This window comes from Notamacropus eugenii, chromosome 1, assembly GCF_028372415.1.
Source record: "Notamacropus eugenii isolate mMacEug1 chromosome 1, mMacEug1.pri_v2, whole genome shotgun sequence".
In the NCBI taxonomy this organism is placed as follows: Eukaryota; Metazoa; Chordata; class Mammalia; order Diprotodontia; family Macropodidae; genus Notamacropus; species Notamacropus eugenii.
In genome coordinates, this window is record NC_092872.1 from 607,107,364 (window position 1) to 607,125,493 (window position 18,130).

Below are 18,130 nucleotides of genomic sequence, written 5' to 3' on the forward strand. Positions count from 1 at the left end.
AGTTACCGTCATTTCCAGCTCAATATGGCGGAACATCTGTTCCCTCTGCTGATGGAGTCTCTGGTCCAGCTGAGTTTGGGCCCTCTGCTCTTCCTTCTGAAGGAGCCGCAGTTCCTGCAGCTCTTTCCGGCTGAAATATAGCAGATCCTTCAGGATCATGTCTGCAGACATTACTTGGGTAGTAGGGGGATGGATCCATTTTACAGGTGTGAAGACTGAGGCCAAGCCAAGGGAAACCATTCACTCAATCAGGGACAGAGGAGAAACTGGACCCTAGGAAGCCTGGCTGTCCAACGCAGGAGAGGCGTTGTGCTAGAGGAGTGGGAGTGCTGGATCAGGGACTCAGGCTTGGATTCCATTTATTAGATCTGTAACTTAGGATAAGTCACAATCTCTCTGGGTCTCAGTGTTTGGCTTTGTTTTTTATGTGATTTTCGTTTATTTCATGGTTCTCATTTACCAAACTCTTATTTTCTCTCCCATTCACCCCCCCTTCACATAGCTTCAGTTCCCTCATCTGTGGAATGAGGAAGTTAGATTGGCAGAAAACTAAGGTAACTTCCAGCTCTAAGTGATAATCCTACTCCCCAGTGCCTCAGTGGGCAACAGTATCTCTGTCGTCAGTAGGCAGTACCAGAAAGAATGATGGTGGGTCCCTATAGGAGGCCCATCCTATATCCCTTCCTGGATCCATTCTGATGGGAAGGACCATGTTGTTTTCTCATATTTCTATCCTCAGCACTTAAGCACAATGCCTAGCACATCGTCAGTGTTTAATCAATATTGTATGTGTGTATGTATGTATGCAGGCATATCTTGGTGAATTGTTTATATTGCTTCTAGGAAATAAAGATCAAAGTGGTTACGTGCTTGTCCATACCAGCCCATTGTGGGAAACCCTTTCACACCTCAGTAGTGAACTGCATAAAGGAGGAAATCCTGTGGTATTCTGTGACAGCTGAGACAGAAGCTTTTTCATTCTGATAGTCTCTGAGTATTAAAGTTGGAGGGGACCTGGGAGGGGGTCCATCTATTCCAGTCTTCTGCCAGGAGGCAGATGGACTGGTTCCCACAGATGGTTTGGGGGACTGGCATGCTTTCTCTGGCTTTTCTGTGTTTCTCTGTATCTGCCTCTGATGCCCTCCTGCTAAGTTGACATAATCAATAATTTCAAAATCAATCATTGCTGTTCTCTAGCCCAGACAAATGCCCTGATTCCCGTGGGAAACTCCTCTTGGGTCATTCTTGGTTTGGCAAAGAGAAACTGGTTCCCTTCTTTGACTGTCACTATTCTGAGAAGGAGCTGAGGGGATTCTTTTCTCCTACCGGGCAGAACGGATGCTTTCTCCTTTCCGGTCAGCATCCTGCACAGGCCTAGAAGTCGTCACACTGACCTCCTTCCCATCCACCACAAACTTGCGTGTTTTCTTTACAGTTTTCCTGAAGGAAAGGGTGTCCTGAAGCCAAGAAACAGTAAGGTTTGCATCCCCATAACCTCTACCATTCTGGTACCATCATAAGATGATGAAATGCTGTCCTCTCCCACCAGGGGGCAGCCCCCCTCCTTTGTTCTGGCCTGCTCCTATCACTGGCCCAACCAAGACAGGATGTTGAAGGCCAGATTCATTGCGGGATAATGACTCTAAACTATTCTGGTTTTGCAGGTAGATAATTCTTACAAACATTTTAGTTGGTCAGTTCTCCTAGGACTAAGTCTACTAAACTACACAGAGAAGGAAGTAAAGTCTATCTTGTTAATTTACTAGTCCTGGGCATGTGGTTATCTGCAAAGTGGCTTTTATTCCAGCCTACCCTAAAGAACCCTCTATCTAGTCTTTATATCAACCTCTTCTCAATAAACAACCTTACCTGGTTAATGTCACTTTTAACTGGCGAAGGCCTGGCATTGGGCATGCTGTCACCAGCCACATTGGTCCTGATGTCTCTTGAGTCCTTTTTCTCCAAAGGACTTTTCTCAGTCTTCTGGACTGTGTCTTCACTCCATGATCTCCCACTGGATCTGTGTTCCAGGATCCCTTCTGCAAAATTAATTTTCTTCTTATCCCTTAGGGGCTCAGGGATTCCTGGCCCTGTTGACTTCTCCAGGGTTTCTGCTGTCCAAGCTAGCTTTAGAGCAGGCTCCTTGTAATGACCTTCCTCTAGGTCTCTGGCTTGTCCCTTTGGGGGCCTAGGTTGGGCATCTTCCATAACATTTATAAAGGTCTCTACGGGGGCTACTACAATATTACCCTCTTTTCCTGGAATCTCTTTCTCACCTTTGGAGAAATTTGTCTGTGCGTCTTTCTTCTCATACTGTGTGGACACTACTTGTTTTTCCCCTCCCAAAGAGGAAACCCCATGCTGGCTGAGACACTTTGATTTCCCTGTTGAGTCTGGGGACATGTGTTTCTGGGCATCCTCAATTTTTTCCTCATGTATTTCTCTCAGCAGCAAATCTTTATCCCCTGCCTCTGGCTTGGGGAGGCAGGGTTCCTTTAGGTGTGAGGAGTGTGTTGCCTTGAATGGCACCTTTGGATTCTGGGTACCACAGCCCACTTCATCTCTGGAGTTGGAGGACTCTTGAGGACAACATAGGTAGTGTCCTGAATCCTCTGTCATTAGCTCTTCAGTATTATTGGGCAGGTTAGTTGGAATGGGGACCCCTGGGTCCTGGATGCTCAGGAATTCGGTCCTGGTCTGGCAGAGATTGAGAGCCTCTATCACACACTCAGCTCCTAACTTTTCATCTTTTGTGAGAAGACTAGACATAGACATCCCATCCAAGTGCTGAATTTTGGTCCCTTCCAGCTGTTCACTCCCAGTACATTGCCTGCAAGTAGAACTGAGCTGATTGCATGAGACTTTCCTTTCTTTATCACACAGGGGATCACTCAATATTTCTGGTCCAACAGGTAGCCTCTTATATAAGGATATCTTCAGGTTTCCTGTGGGATCATGTTTCTCCTCTGAATTCTTCAGACCTCCTGGAGAATTGGTCAGTGTGGGGTCTTCTAGACTCAAATTAATCTGCTGTTGGTCTCTTGGGGTGGAGTGGGTAACAGCAGGATGAGAAATTTGCTCTGGGATATCTGAGCCAATATCTTCTGGACTTTCTATCTTTGAGGTCCAATTGTGAGCAGCAATTACTCCTTCTCTTACCTGGTGTCCCTCTTGTCCTTCGGTGAGGCTTGGTGGGGAGCTTGTAAAAAGCTGTGATTCCTGTGTCTTATCTGGGCAAGTAGTCTCTAATACACAGTTCATCACTGTGTCTGGCTCAGGAGAGAGTGCCTTGGGAATAGGAAGAACATGACTCTGTGAGTCTAGCTTGGTATGAGGCCTAGTGATGGAAGTGGGTTGCTCTTCCAGCAGGTCTTTTCTACCCTGAGTGGCCAACAGCTCATGAGTCTCCTGGGCCAGTGGGTCAAGAATGTCCTGGGACTTCAACCCACCAAAGAATGACCTTCGTCTCATTAGCTTCAAGATATCTGAAGGGCCCTTGGAGGGAAGTTTCATGGAATCTTGAGAACCAATGGGTGCAACCAGCATAGGTGCAGACTTGCGTCTCATCTGCTTCTTTAGACTATAGGTCCGACTGGCTTTTGGCCGAAGCAGCCTTTGATTTGGACCAATGGAGCTCTGCCTGTTGAGCCCAGGTCCTGTTGGATTAGGAGAATGAGCAAGGGAATTGGTGCCCCCACCATCAACTGGTTTGTTTGGAGAATCTCCCTGGAGGTTTTCCTGGAGGGTTACGTGATTCTCTTCTCTAGCCTGAGGTTGAAAGTCATTCATTTTGACTGCCAGAGTTGTAGGTAGGAGCTGGACACCTTTATTGGCTGTATCTCCTCTGTCTGGCTTCTCCAAGGAGAACTTCCTGTCTTTTGAGGGTCTCTCTGGCTCTAGGGGAGGAACGCCATCATTGGACAGGGTGCACTTATGTTCTTGACTTGGCTGAGAGGCAAAGAGAGAAGGAAAGTTAGGGCCTTACTGTCTTTTTGTAATAATAGTCCACATTTTCATAGCACTTTCAAGTTTGTTTTTACCCCCTTTCTTTATATTCCCAGAGCTTGGCTTAGTGCCTGGCAAAAGTACATGATAATGCTTTTTGACTGAGAAAACACTACTCATATCAATTCTGTGATGCAGATAGTGTAGATATTATTATCTCCATTTTAAAGATGAGAAAACAAAATCTTAGAATGCTCAAATGTCTTACTCATGTACTCATGGATACATAATAAGCATCATAGCTTATTATGGTTACCTGACTTTGAGGTTCAGCATCCTTTCTACCATCCCTGCCATTGGTACTCAACACCTGCTGAGTACCCTCAGTTGCCTCTCCCCTCTGATTTCAGGGCTGGAAAGCAGAGCAAAAATCTCCCCCTAAAGCTTCCTTTATAGAGGGCTCAGAATTTCCAACTCTTCATTTCCCACCAGCTGCTCTGCTTGATTTCAATTCCATGAACATCATATCTCCTCCCTTCTCATCCTAACCTTTCTCCTGGCCCCACCCCCTCCCCCTTTCAGCTTCCTTTTGTATATTGTCTTCTTACATTAGATTATAAGCTTTCTAAGGTCAGGGGCTGTCTTTCTTTTTCTTATTTCTATCTCTAGTGCTTAGTACAATGCCTGGCACAAAGTAGGAACTTAATAAATGTTTATTGACTATTAATCATCCCAAGTTATTTCTTGCCCAAAGTCACACCTTGGTTATATACTCCTGAAGAGACCATTGATACTAATGAAAATCTATATTTGTTCTACAATGTCATCTTACAGAGTTGTTTGGGGGGACTAAGAGGTTAAGGACTTTCCTACGGTCTCACAAGTAGGAAATATCAGAGGGAGGACTTTGGATATGGGCCTTTTTGCCTCTAAGGCTTGCTCCCTATCCAGGATACCAGGCTTGGCCAACTCTCTTTATGGTATTAGAACATTCGGACAGAATTCTACTCAGGGCTATAGAAACCTGAGACTAGCAATGAGAGTTAAATTTATCTATTAGCAGAATTGGACAGGTTGAAATTCATAGGGTATCCCTCTTTTTCTTCCATAGTTAATTCTGACCCTTGGATAATAGGCTAAGATCTTTTAAGGAAGAAAAGAGACAAATAATTTGTTAGGCTAGGTAGAAGGGAAAGAGGGAAGAAGAAGAAGGAGGAGAAGAAGAAGAAAGAGGAGGAGGAGGAGGAGAAGGAGAAGGAGAAGAAGAAGGAGGAGGAGGAGGAGAAGAAAGAAGGAGAGAGGAAGAAAAAGGGGAAGAGAAAAGAAGAAAAGAGATGGGGGAGGAGATAGAAGAGGAGAGGAGAGACAGAATCAGAGACAATAATCAGGCCCGTACAACAAAGCCTCCCCAGGAGGAAGTGGGAGCATCTCCACTTTGTGATGTAACACCCGTGTTTGTTAGAGGTTTAGATAAAGTCTAAAAGAAGCTCACCGCCTTTGACCTTAACTCACGTGTCGCTGCCCCCTGAGCTAAGTTCAGAAGGAAGTTTAGTGCAGTGGAAAGGGCTCTGAGATTCCCAGCTCTGCAATTTATTAGCTCTGGGACCTAGGGGAAGGCCCTTGACCTCTCCTTGGGCCTCAGTTTCTCCATCTGTCAAATGAAAGGTCTAGACTAGACGTTTCCTTCCAGCTTTCGAGCTATAATTCTATGGCCTCCAAGGTCCCTTCCAACCTGATCCAATGCCTCATTGTGGGATGGAGATGGGTGCATTTTTTGCTGCTTCCTCCCTTGCAACTCCCCATGCCATATATTCTTGAGGTCTATGCTGGTAGACCACCACCTCTGGCAGGCCCTAGCAATTTGGAAAATCTTTGAGTAAGACCTGGAACAGAACCTGGTCTGTCTGTCATCTGAGGACCATCAGCTTAGAAAAGTGTGAAGAAGGGGAGTGATATGTTTTTCTAGCTTCAGCAAGCCAAGAAACTAAAGGCAAGGAAGAGTTGTGTTTGGCACAGACATGTGAGTGTTTGCACCCGTGCACGTGTGTGGGTGTGTATGTATGCTCATTCCACACATCTTTGAAATTATTCAAATATAGTACAGTGCCCAGCAGAGTCACCTCTAGGGGTCAAGAAAGCCCCAAAGAAAACTGGATCCCATTAAGTAAACACTGTGTTCACTGATAGCCTCAGCAGCCTGAGCATGGCCGGGCAATGTGCTAATAGACCCTGTTATCCAGCCAAGCTACATGAGCTCTACCAGCCAGTGAGAAATCTTATCCCCTGCCAGGAATCTGGAATGGGATGATTTGTCCATGAAAGCCATAAAGCTACATTTATCTTGTAGTCAGGATGCCTGGGTCTTAGTCACACTAGAATGAGTGGCTCTGTTGCTGACAAACTGTATGAACTTAGACAAATTAGCTTGAACCTCAGTTTCCCCATCTGTAAAGTCTGAGTTGGAGTAGATATCTTGGCATGAAGTAAGTGCCTAATAAGTGTTTTTCATTCATTCATTCATTCCAGCTCTAACATGTTATTATTGTATTCTGGAAAATTCATGTTTATAGTTTGTTATTACTGGAAGGGGCCTTGGAGGTCATTTAGTCTAATGCCTTCATTTTACTGATGAGGGCAGTGAGGATCAAAGAGCTATAAGGGACTTATCCAAGGTCACTTAAAAGGGAACTTGAAGATGATGAGTCTTATCTCTTCCTATTACTGATCCAGAAACTGAGCCTCAATGACATGAAATGATTTGATTATGTGGCTTGGAAGTATTAGAGCTGGGATTGTGGTGTCTTAGAATGAGTTCTGCATTTTGAGTTGAGAGGACTTAGGTCCAAGTTTGTCACTCACTTGAGTGATCAAAATGGCTTCACCTTTACTTCAGGCAACTGGTGGCATCATTCGTAGAGTTCTGGATGCAGAATCAGAAAGACCTATATTCAAATCTGGCCTTGGACACTTACTAACTGTATGTTCCTGGGCAAGTCACTTAACCTCTGTTTGCCTAGGTTTCCCCAATTGTAAAATGGGGAGAATAACAATATCTGCCTCTCAGAGTTCTTAGGAGGATCAAATCGGATAATATTTATAAAAGTGTTTAGCAGTGTCTAGTACAAGGGTAGAGAACCTGTGGCCTCAAGGCCACATGTGACCTTCTAGGTCCTTAAGAGCAGCCCTTTGAATCCAAACTTCACAGAACAAATCCCCTTAATAAACTTGGACTCAGTCAAAAGGTCGCATCCAAGGACCTAGAAGGCCACGTATGGCCTTGAGGCTGCAGGGTCCCCACCCCTGGTCTAGTACACAGTAAGCACAATATTCCTGTGCACTGGTGAGAGGCACCAAAGAGCCTGATATTTAGATGATATTTAGAACAGGAGGACTTGAGCTGGAATCCTTGCTGTGCTCCATACTAGCTGTGTGACTTTGGACAAATAATTTTCTTCCTGAAGATTCATTTGCCTCATCTGTAAAATAAGGGAGTTGTACTGTTGTACTATTCCTGTGGGTCCTTCTAGCCATAAGGGCCATGATCCTAGGAAAACATATTTTTGTTGTTCAATCTTTTCAGTCATGTCTGACTCTTCATGACTCCATTTGGGGCTTTCTTGGCAAAAATATCAGAGTGGTTTGCCATTTCCTTCTCTAGCTCATTTTACAGATGAGGAAATTGAGGGAAAGAGAAACCAGCTCAATTAATTCCTTGTCTAATGGATCTGAGCCCAGAGCGCTGGCCCCTTGAAAAGCATCTGGAAGGCATGGAGATTGTGGCTAATAATACTCATTCATATGTTTATGATACAGTAACATTTACAGAGTGATTTTTTTCACAATGGTCATGTAAGGTAGGTAATGTATTTTTTTTTACTGGATCTCTGATTTTATTGGTATAGAACAGATGCAGCCTACACTACTTCTAAATGCAGTCTGATCCAGATTAAAATATAATTGGGGAATATTTAACAAAATAAATAAAATATAAAAAACAGAGATAATATTAATATGTAGCTTTAAAAGTCAATGTGCCACCTACAGAGACAGAGACCATTATGCATGTGGCCCCTGTTTTGACCTGATTTTAACACAGCTGGTATAGAGAGCTCATGGAAGAGAACACTCTCTAGCAATGCAGATTGGCACCTGCCTGGCAACTTTTAGTCTTAGATATTTGCCTGGAGTACTGAGAACTGAGGTGACTTATCCAAGGACTCACAACCAGTATGTGCATCCTCCAAGAGGAAGGTCTTGAACCCAGAACTGAATCTAATATTCCATATTGAATCTGAATATAATGCTCTGACTAGGGCAGAGTACAATGGGGTAGCCCAAGATCACACTGGCTCTCTTATATTAAAGTCTATTGGGCACTTTTGTGTCCCCAAGTCTCTCTTTACCTGCCATTTGTTATGCCAACACTTCTGAGAGAATCCGGTTTTAGAAGTAACATTTTCAAGATTCATTGTGGCTCTGCTATATCTTTATTATTCATGCTGTGGTGGCTAGAGTCCCTAATTGGACTGTTTCCAAGGGGAAGGTTTCCAGGGAGCCATGGGTTCCCTAGATAAACTGAAGTATCTGTGGCCTTGGAGTCCCCAGGGAAATCAATCCAGAAGAAGGAACAATTCAACTAAAAGGCATACAGATGCCATCCGGCTGTGGCTTACCGAAAAGGAGGCTATTTCTTCTTCCTCAAACTCTTCCAGGACTTCTGCCTTAGCTTCCGCAATCAGTTCCCGTAAAGGTCCACTGTCTTCCACCTCTGCCACAAAAGGATGCTGGGAAGGAGAAGGAACAAAAGGAAAACCTTTAGTACTGGCTTCTTTCCTAGCAAAGGGGTTGGTGGGGGGGGGGGGGGAGTGCAAAAGGACCCCTTATCTTACAAAATGCAACGATCTCTAGGGGCCTAGAAGGCTTCCTTCTTCTTTGGTGGGTCTTCTCTCTGCCCACTCACAGAAGGGCTTCTTGGATAGAATTTATGGCTCTACAAGGAAATGGAACGGGAAGCTGCGGCCCTGATTGGGACAGACTCTAATTCTTTTTACCTTTTGCATTTTCTTTCAACTCAAGCCAGAACCAAAGTGAATAACTGATCTTTATTAAGTGTGGAGTTTAGGTTTAGAGGATTCAGCTGAAGTGGGTCCTGTGTGTAAATACAGTGTTTAATGATTCCTAGGAGGTTGCTGGAGGCAGCTAGGTGGGCAAAGGATAGGAAGCAGGGTGTGGAGTCAGGAAGACTCATCCTTCTGAATTTAAATCTGGCCTCAGACACTTATCAGTGGTGTGACCCTGTGCAAGTCACTTAAACCAGTTTGCCTCAATTTTCTCATCTGTAAAATGATCTGGAGAAGGAAATGGCAAACCACTCCAGTACCTTTGCCAAGAAAACCCCAAATGGGGACATGAAGAGTCAGACATGCTGAAAAAATGACTTAACAATAACAAATGGAGGTTAATGGTAACACTTTGCCAATATTTGGGGTGCAGCGTAGGTTGGGCCATGAATAGAAACTGCAGAAAGCCAGTCACTGTTACCATGACTTCCTATAACTTTCAGCTAGCAGATCCCTTCAACTTCTAGGCAGCCTAGCCTTAGTAAGGCTTCTTGGGAAGCAGCTGTAGCCAAAGCTAGCTCATAGGACTCTTAAGTCTGAATACAGAATGGATTCAAGTCTAGGTTTTTAGAAAGGCTCTTAAGCAAGAGAGAAATGATAAGACAGCAGCTAGGATCCAGATCACAGATGGGTGTGATAAAATGTATTGGACTGGGATGGAGTTGGATAAAAAAATGCCCTTTACACTTATTCTTTAATTCCTGACATAGAGCTGGTTCCCTGTGACAAAAAAAAATGCTCTCGGTTTCAATGAATGACTAATGAATAATCAAAAAAAAAAATACACTAAAAGGATCCTTTGGCACAAACCTTTTTCAAAGGCTTTTTGAAAGCCAGAAAAATTATATTTACTTATTCCACATCATAACAGTTCACAAGTCTAGAGTACTTTAAAAATTCATGTAGCTTTCCAACAACCCTTTGAAATAAATAGTGCAAGCATGATTGTCCTCATTTTATAGCTGAGGAAACTGAGGCTGAAGAGGAGTGGTGATTTTTCTAAGGTCTCATTTGTTGCCTAGGTAACCAGGCATGAAGGAGAGGTAATGGAAATGTTTGGTATGGGGAGATGGAGGGTCATGTATGAGGATATTATGAGTGCTGTCTTTTTCAATGGAGTGTAAGCTCCCTGAGGATCTAGGACTGTTTTCTCGGTGTCTTTATGTCCCATGTGCCTGACATATATTAAGCACTTTTAATAAATGCTTGTTAATTGACTTAATTGGTTCTCAGGTCTCCTTTCATAGTTTGAGATCATTTGAGTAAAAACACTGATCCTCCGGGGTGGTGGCCATTTGAAGATGCTGGGAGGTGGTAGAAATACTGAGGCATCACACCTTAGACGTAGGGTGCTTACCTGCAGGAGCTGACAGGCAGACCATCTGCTCTCAGGATCCCTCTCCAAGGATTTCCTCAAGAAGTCTTTAAACTCCTCAGACCTAAAACGAATAGCCAAGAAACTGCTTGCTTATCCCAGTGTCCAACATCCAGAGATCATCACTAACAACTCTGACTACCCTTTGATATACTCAGAAGACCCACCGTTCCCCCTCTGTATGGAAGGGGCTGAGAGACTCCTAGAAAAGTCTTTGCTTCTTTCTTCTAAAGTGAGGGGACAATCAAGAAATAGAGATCAGATGAATGGTTAAAGATCTCACATAATCCTTAGAGAGGCAGCTAGGTGGCATATTGGATAGAGGTCTGAACTGAAGGTCAGGGAAAAGAGTTCAAATCCTACCTCATCCATTTATTAGCAGTGTGACCCTGGTCACTCAGCCTCTCTTAGGTCTAGTTTTCTCATTCGTAAAAGGAGGATAATAATAGCACCTCACAGTTCTGTTGTGATCAAAGGACATAATATATGTAAAGAACTTCACAAATAATAGCACATAAATGATAGCTATTATTATTAATGACTTTTTTCCAAGGGAAAGAAGAAGCATTAGAGATGGAAGATGTGTGCATTAATAAGAGCTAACATTTATATAGTGCTTATTAGGAAACGGAGATGGAATATGTATGTATTAATAATAGCTAATGTTGATATAATGTCAGACACTGTGCTAGGCATTTTACAAATATTATCTCCTTTGATCCTCACAACTCTGGGACATAGGTGCTATTATTATCCCCATTTTAAAGATGAGGAAACTGAGGCAAATAGAGGTTGTGACCTACCCAGGATGACATAGCTAGTAGGTATCCAAGGCTGAATTTGACTCCAGACCCAGTGCACTATCATGTCTAGGTGTCACTTAGCTGCCTCTGTATTGATGTCTAGGTGTGATAAAAGGGAGAAGTGAACCTCATGAGATTAGGTGTTGTGTATTTTTATGTCATCTAGCTGTCTCTGGTACTTGGGACAGAGCCTCGCCCAGAGTTGGAATTTTAGAAATGTTGGTATTTTGTATGTATTCCACACATACTTCCGTGTCTTCATGTTACCTGCCCTCATACAATGTGTTCTTTGAGGGCAGGGAGAGTTTCTTTTTTTGTTCTTATGTCTCCAATACAGATGGTAAGATAGTAAGATTAATAAATGCTTGTTGTTCACTTTCTTTTTCTCTTTCCCTTTCCTTTTTTATTCGAGTCTTCTTGCACAAAATGATCACTATGGAAATGTTTTACATGACTGCATGTGTATAAACTATAATGGATTGCTTATCATCTCAGGGAGGGGCAAAGGGAAGGAGGGGTGGAACTCAAAAGTTTAAGAAAAAGTTTTAAAAATTGCTTTAACATGTAATTAGAAAAAATAAAATATTATTGAAAAAATAAATGCTTGTTGCTTGATTGAATGGAACTGTTGAAGTGACATCTTTTTTGCTCTAAGACCAGAGTCTTAGTTCTCAGTCTCATTCTTTCAGGGATCAAAGGTTTCAGACTTAGTCCCCTCACATGCGACAGGGAAAGATCTAGGACACTCTTCTGTCTAAGTGAATGCTGATCTTTAATAGTGAACAATATGTGTTGAGAGAAAAGACTGGAAACAGTGCCCCAAGCCAACTCAAATGACACCTTCTCAAAGAAATCTTCCCTGAAAGCACCAGTAGGTAGTGATCCTTTCCCACCTTGGACCACATACAGTACTTTGCTGGGTATGTGCAACATCCCCCTATTAGATCTGAGGGCAGGGATCAGTCATATCTCTTCATTAACCTATCATCCCTACCTCATGTGCCTATCTAGTTATAATGCTCTGCATCCAGTAATCATGGACCACAATAAGTGTATCTCAAGATAGAACAGAACTTGGAGATCCCCTAGTTCAATTTTCTGGCTTTATAGCTAAGGGAACCAACTTCTGCAGAAGTAAAGTGAATTGCCTCAGCTCCCTCTGAACTAGGATTTAAACTCAGATTTTATGACTCCAAGTCCAATAAACTATTGTTGACTGGAATCAAAATGAATCAGAATGAAGGGGAGAAGCCTCTTGGTTCTCTACATTCTGAGCCTGGTGAACCTAGAAGGATAGCAAAAAAGTTCCATGGTCCAGACCAGGGCTCCTAGACCAGAAGGGGCAGCAAGGAAGGAAGATAAAGAGAGTATCTAGAGAAAATTTGCCTTGGGGAAGAGGAATCACAGGGGCCTTCCCAACGGACTTGTTTCTTTAGTCAGTGAACAAATATTCATTGAATTTCTATCATCTGTACTATTTGTATCCTTGAGAATTGAGTAAACTGGGAGTGGATCAAAGGGTAATCTGTAACTTAGGGAGGTCCCCATCCCTACACCACTGGTTGTACCATCTACTCACTGCAGCAGGATGACCAGGTCAGGTCTGCAGAAACTTCCTTCCCCTCAAAATTCTTTCAAATTCTGAAATACTGTCTGTAAACCCTAATAACCATGGTTAGGTCCCTTCTATGTGATGCAAAACCTCCCAAACATCACCTCACTGTAATTGTCTGCCATATGTTGCCTTCTCTCCATCTATCCTCCCTCCATTTTGCCTACCTGACTGCCTCTACCCTCCCCTATTGCATGGTACTGGAACCTCCCCTGGATCTATTGGTTCTTTAGGCTCTGACCATTTACAATCTGGCCTGCTCTTTTTCTCAGCATTGCCCCAGTTATGATGAGAGGAGAGGGGAGGACTTGCCATTGCTGAGGGTGGCGCAGAGTGGGTGGCGGGGACTTGTGGATCTTCAGCAACACTCGCATGGGGTTCAGCTCATGATGGGGGGGCTCCATTTCAGCCATCTCTATCAGTGTGATACCCAGGGACCAGATGTCAGCCTTGTAGTCATAGGGAGCTTCTTTGGATGTCTCACATTGGATGACCTCAGGTGCCATCCTATAACGAGAAACAAGGGTTCATCTTACCTGTCCCACCTGGCTCCCTCTGCCCTTAAGTTGCCAAGAGAAGAGAAACCAAGAGGTTAAGATTGTGGGGTGTGGTAGTCAGCTTGGTCAGTGGACTGATGCATTGGGATGCCCCATCCCTTTCCTTAAATAGCATTTGCTGGAGGCCCCTGAAAAAAAGTCTGACTTTCTAGGGGCAGGCTGGGAGAAGCAACCTATCCTTCCCAAAAGGTTGATCGAGGGAGGAAGACCTTAGGATCATTGATCTTGAGCAGGAAGGGACCTGGTAAATTATTTCCTCCAATCCTCTCATGTTGCCAAAAAGGAAACTGAGACCCAGAGAGGAGAAGAAATTCACCCAAAGGTCGCACAGGATTTGAACCCAGGTTCCCTGAATCCCAGGGGTCCCTGAGAGCCATTGCAGCCCTATTTCTATGTGCCTCAGATCCAAAGCAGAAGACTGAGGACCCACCATAAAAGAACATTGCCCAGGAAGGAAGCAAAACAAACTGAATGAACAGGAAGAAGTGTTGAAAAACACATCTCTCTCTTTCTCCTCTTGAAGAGGTAGGGGACTAGGAATGAAGAATATTGGATGCATATTGTCAGACACCGACAATATGCTGAGGTGGTCATTAGTTTTGCTGAACTGCTCCCACCTCCCTACACTTTGTTTTTCAGTTTTCATCTCATGATCAAGGATTTTGCTTAGTAGCGTAGAGGAATAAGGAGGGCAATGTCTGGAAATGAGGGTTATGTTAAAATAAATCAGTAACATATTTTTTAAAAAAAGAATGTTATTTACAGGATAGAGGATATGGGGAAGGACTTTTATGAGATAAACTTTGATCTCATCAATGACTATTATGCCTCTTTTATGGTGTATGCCCCATGGCTCTCTGCTGAGTCTTGAAACTAGCCATCTGGACTCCTTTTCTTGATTGTCCACCTAGCCCTTGGATTTGGCTGTAACATGAACTCCACCCAACATCCTGTGCATCCTCTCAGATCACTACTTGGGCTATGCCCATTTCTTTACCCAGGAGGAATCTTTTTGCCACTTGCCTTTAATTACTTTCAAGTATCTATCCTATCACCTTCTTCCCTACAAGGCCAGAATCCAAAGGTAAGAGCTAGTGGACCTTTCTGTGTTTGAAAGATTGATGCCCAAAGTTCAGCCAACCTCCCACCTCACCCCATCCCTGGGTGGGAGCCATGGGCAACCTTGGAAGTTGGGCACCTTGTCCAACCCCCTGGGGCCCCCTAGCTGTACCAGTATGGTGTCCCGATGAAGGAAGCTCTTCGCTGCAAGGTGCGGGAATTCTTGGCTGACACTCCAAAATCAGCTGTCTCAAGGAAAAAGATGGAGAAGGCAAAGTGAGAGAGAAAGAAAAGAGATTTCTTTCCCCTCCCCAGACCCTCATTGAGTGAGTTTCTAAATGCCCTTGGCTATTTTCTCACAAATTTATCTTTGCTTGCAAATCTTGACTTTCCTATTTCTCTTCAACAATTAAACAGTTGTTGACTCCTTGATCTATGCCAAGGCATCCTTCTAGATGTAAGAAAAAAGACATAGTCCCTCCCTTAAGGTACTTACAAAGGTCTGACTATATAGGGAGCCATTGCAGATTTTTAAGATAGGGAGTGACAGAGCCAGAATTCTTTCCTGGAAAGGATATTTTGGCAGGTATGTGAGGCATGGATTAGAGTGGGGAGAAGGAGGTGGGGAGAAGATCAGTTAGGAGTCTATTGTAATATTCTAGGCAAGAGATGATGAGGACTTGAACTAGGATGGTGGCAGTTGAGTGGAAAGGGAGGGATAGAAAATAGAGGCATGGTGGAGTTTGAATCAATGAGATTGGACAGCTCTTGCTGCCAAGGTGGAGGTGAAGAAGGTGGGAAGAATCAAAAATGACTCCTAGGCTTTAAGCCTGGGTAGCTGGAAGGATGATGATTCTCAACAGAAATGTAAAATTGGGGAGGAAGGATAGGTTCTATGGGGGAAGATGATGAGTTTAATTTTGGACATGTGGATTTTAAAGTTCCAGTTGTACATTCAAGAGAAGGTTGTCAGAAATGTAGACCTGGTACTTGATGAGAGATTAGGCCTGAATATGCCAATTTGGGAGTCATATGAAGAGAGAGGATAATTGGAGCCAAGGGAAGGGTTAAAATTGCCAAGGAAGAGATTTTAGAGCAAGAAAAAAAGACAGAGCCTTGGATTACACCTCCACTCAGAAAAAGAAGATGGTACAGCAAAGGAAGTTTTAAAACAATGGCCATAGATTGGAGGAAAATGACAAAAATGCAGAGGAAGAAAGATTATTAAGAAAACAGGGTGGTTGATAATGTCAAATGCTGCAAAAAGTTAAAGGAAGATGAGAATTGAGAAAAGACCATTGGATTGTGCAGTTGAGAGGTCATTGGTGTTTTTTGAAATGGCAATTTCATTAGTGTGATAGAGACAAAAAGCTCAGAATTCAGGAGCTGAGGAGTGAGGGGGTGGTGAGATGTAGCAAATGTAGACTATGCTATCTAAAAGTTTAGCAGTAAATAGGAAAAGAGATCAAAGCTTTACTTGAGGAGATGATTGGATCAAGGGAGGGATATTTTTTTTAAGGAACACTTTGTAGGAAGAGAAGGAATTAGAAGAGAGGAAAAAATTAAAGATAAGAGAGGAGATGATTGATAGAAAAAGGTCTCAAAGGAGTTGGAAAGTTTATTAGTAGAGAAGGTTAACCTTGGCAAAGAGGAATGCCATTTCCTTTGATGATAATGGAGGGAAGGAGATAATGTGTGAGGATGAATGAAGGTTTAAGAGTTATAGAGTAGGAGAGATAAGGAACCTGATGACAGATGGTCCTTTCTCAGTAAAGAAGGCAAAGATATCATTTGACAAAGAAAATGAACGTGATGGAATTGGGGACTTGAGAAGGAAGGTTCTGGAACAGTTATTATGGATCATTTGAGAGGGAATTAATCACAGATAAATGAAAAGATGATATTTCAAAATTAAGAACCTAGTTCAGGAGTGGGGAACCTGCAGGTTTGAGGTTACATGCGGCCCTCTAGGTCCTCAAGTGCAGCCCTTTGACTAAATCCAAATTTTACAGAACAGATCCCCTTAAAAAAAGGATTTGTTCTGCAAAATTTGGACTCAGTCAGAAGGCCACATCCAAGCACCTAGAAGGCCACATGTGACCTCGAGCCCTCAGGTTTCCCACCCCTGGTGCTAGTTAAAGTTTGATGGCATGGATTTGTATTGGACCCAATAATAATTTCTGGACTTCCAAAGATGGAGCTTTTGGCTTCGTTTTTTTTTTTCGTGAAGTATGAGACAAGGTCCTGGGCTGAGACTGAGGGAATGTGGTGCCATGAGAGGTTTGAGAAAGGATAAAAAGGTTTGTAAGAAGGATAGCAAAATGATTAGGGAGATGTACAAGGATTGCCTTGCTGTAGCAAAGGCCCAGTTGTGATTGTGTAACATAAATTTTTAGTGGATTCAGTGAGTACACAGTACTGGCAGTCATTTATCTCCTTGACTGATGATATTTAGTTGGTGACCAAGTACTGTCCATCCTTCCACCCCTACCATAATTTAGAGTCTTATCATCTCCTATATGAAACATATGGCAATAATCTCCTAACACGTCTCCCTGCCTCTGGTCTTTCTTCCATCTTGCAGGTACTATCAAATGCATTTATTAAAACACCCTTTGGGTCATGCTACTCCTATCTCTTTGAATCCCTTCAATGGCTCCCACTTGCCTACAGGACAAACTCTAAACTCCTTGGCTAGGCAGTTAACACCTTTTCCTGACATCTTCTACTCTTTCTCCCATACTTTAGCCTGACTAGGGCACACTAAGATGAAGGAACTTGCCTAAGGTCATGTAGCAAAGCTGAGATATAACTCTGTCTGGGGCTCTTTCCATTCCCCCACGAGGGGCAGTGGACAGGAGACCCCAGGTTACTGAGCATCTGTTGTCTCCCCGTCCAGAGGTGCCTACAGAATTACAGCAGTCATGTCATGATCAGTCTCTAGGCCACATGTAAGGCAGAATGAGAGTCTCCTGATGGTTCATAAAAACCAGGGTGATGTCACATGCCCATACAGCTGTGTTGACAGTCACAAGCCTGCGTATGGGCTGGCCCTGTCTGGGGACGGGGGGCATGACTTGTGAACATTAAGTGGGTGCTAGAATACAGTGGAATAACATGGACAGTTTTTGTAGGCTCAGTCAGTAGGAATGAACTTTCCTAATGAAGATGATTGAGTCTGAACCAAGGAGTGGGTTTGTTGGTATGAGAAGAGAGAAGGGAGAAGGGAGGGGAAATTGGAATCCCTGTGGAGTTTCATCCCCTTACATCAAACAATCAAACATCACTTTGTTTTGGTCCCTCACCAGCAGGAAGGTATATTTGAATGATATGATCCACAAAGAGTAGCGGGTTGGTGTGGGGGAGGGGCCTGGTTAGTTGTTGGGTAGAGTTTGGTGGCAGAGGTGTGTGTGTGCGCGTGTGTGTGTGTACACGTGCGTGTGTGTGTGTGTGCGTGTGGTAGGGTTATACACAAATACCTAAAGGATCTGTGGTTTCATCAACTTGGGAAATTTCTCATATGGCCTCTCCCTCCACCAATATAGACTGTATTTCATTTGTGATTTAGCTGAGCAGTAGGCGGCACAGTGGATAAAGCATCAGACTTGGTAGTCAAATCCCTTCTTAGACACTAACTAGTTATTTGATACTAGACAAAT

The 18,130-nt window shown here is 43.4% G+C and overlaps 1 protein-coding gene across 1 annotated transcript in view; it reads right to left on the reverse strand.

The window, feature by feature from the left end:
• The window catches only part of LOC140519191 (STE20-like serine/threonine-protein kinase), a 66,551-nt gene that overhangs the window by 19,226 nt on the left and 29,195 nt on the right, over positions 1-18,130 (reverse strand). Inside the window, exons 5-12 of the mRNA XM_072632009.1 lie at positions 14,644-14,716; positions 13,097-13,362; positions 12,511-12,571; positions 10,423-10,504; positions 8,619-8,729; positions 1,870-3,948; positions 1,327-1,457; positions 7-130 (exon numbers count right to left, since the gene is read on the reverse strand). Of these exons, the coding sequence (XP_072488110.1) occupies positions 7-130; positions 1,327-1,457; positions 1,870-3,948; positions 8,619-8,729; positions 10,423-10,504; positions 12,511-12,571; positions 13,097-13,362; positions 14,644-14,716 (2,927 nt within the window). The remainder of the gene's footprint in view (positions 1-6; positions 131-1,326; positions 1,458-1,869; positions 3,949-8,618; positions 8,730-10,422; positions 10,505-12,510; positions 12,572-13,096; positions 13,363-14,643; positions 14,717-18,130) is intronic.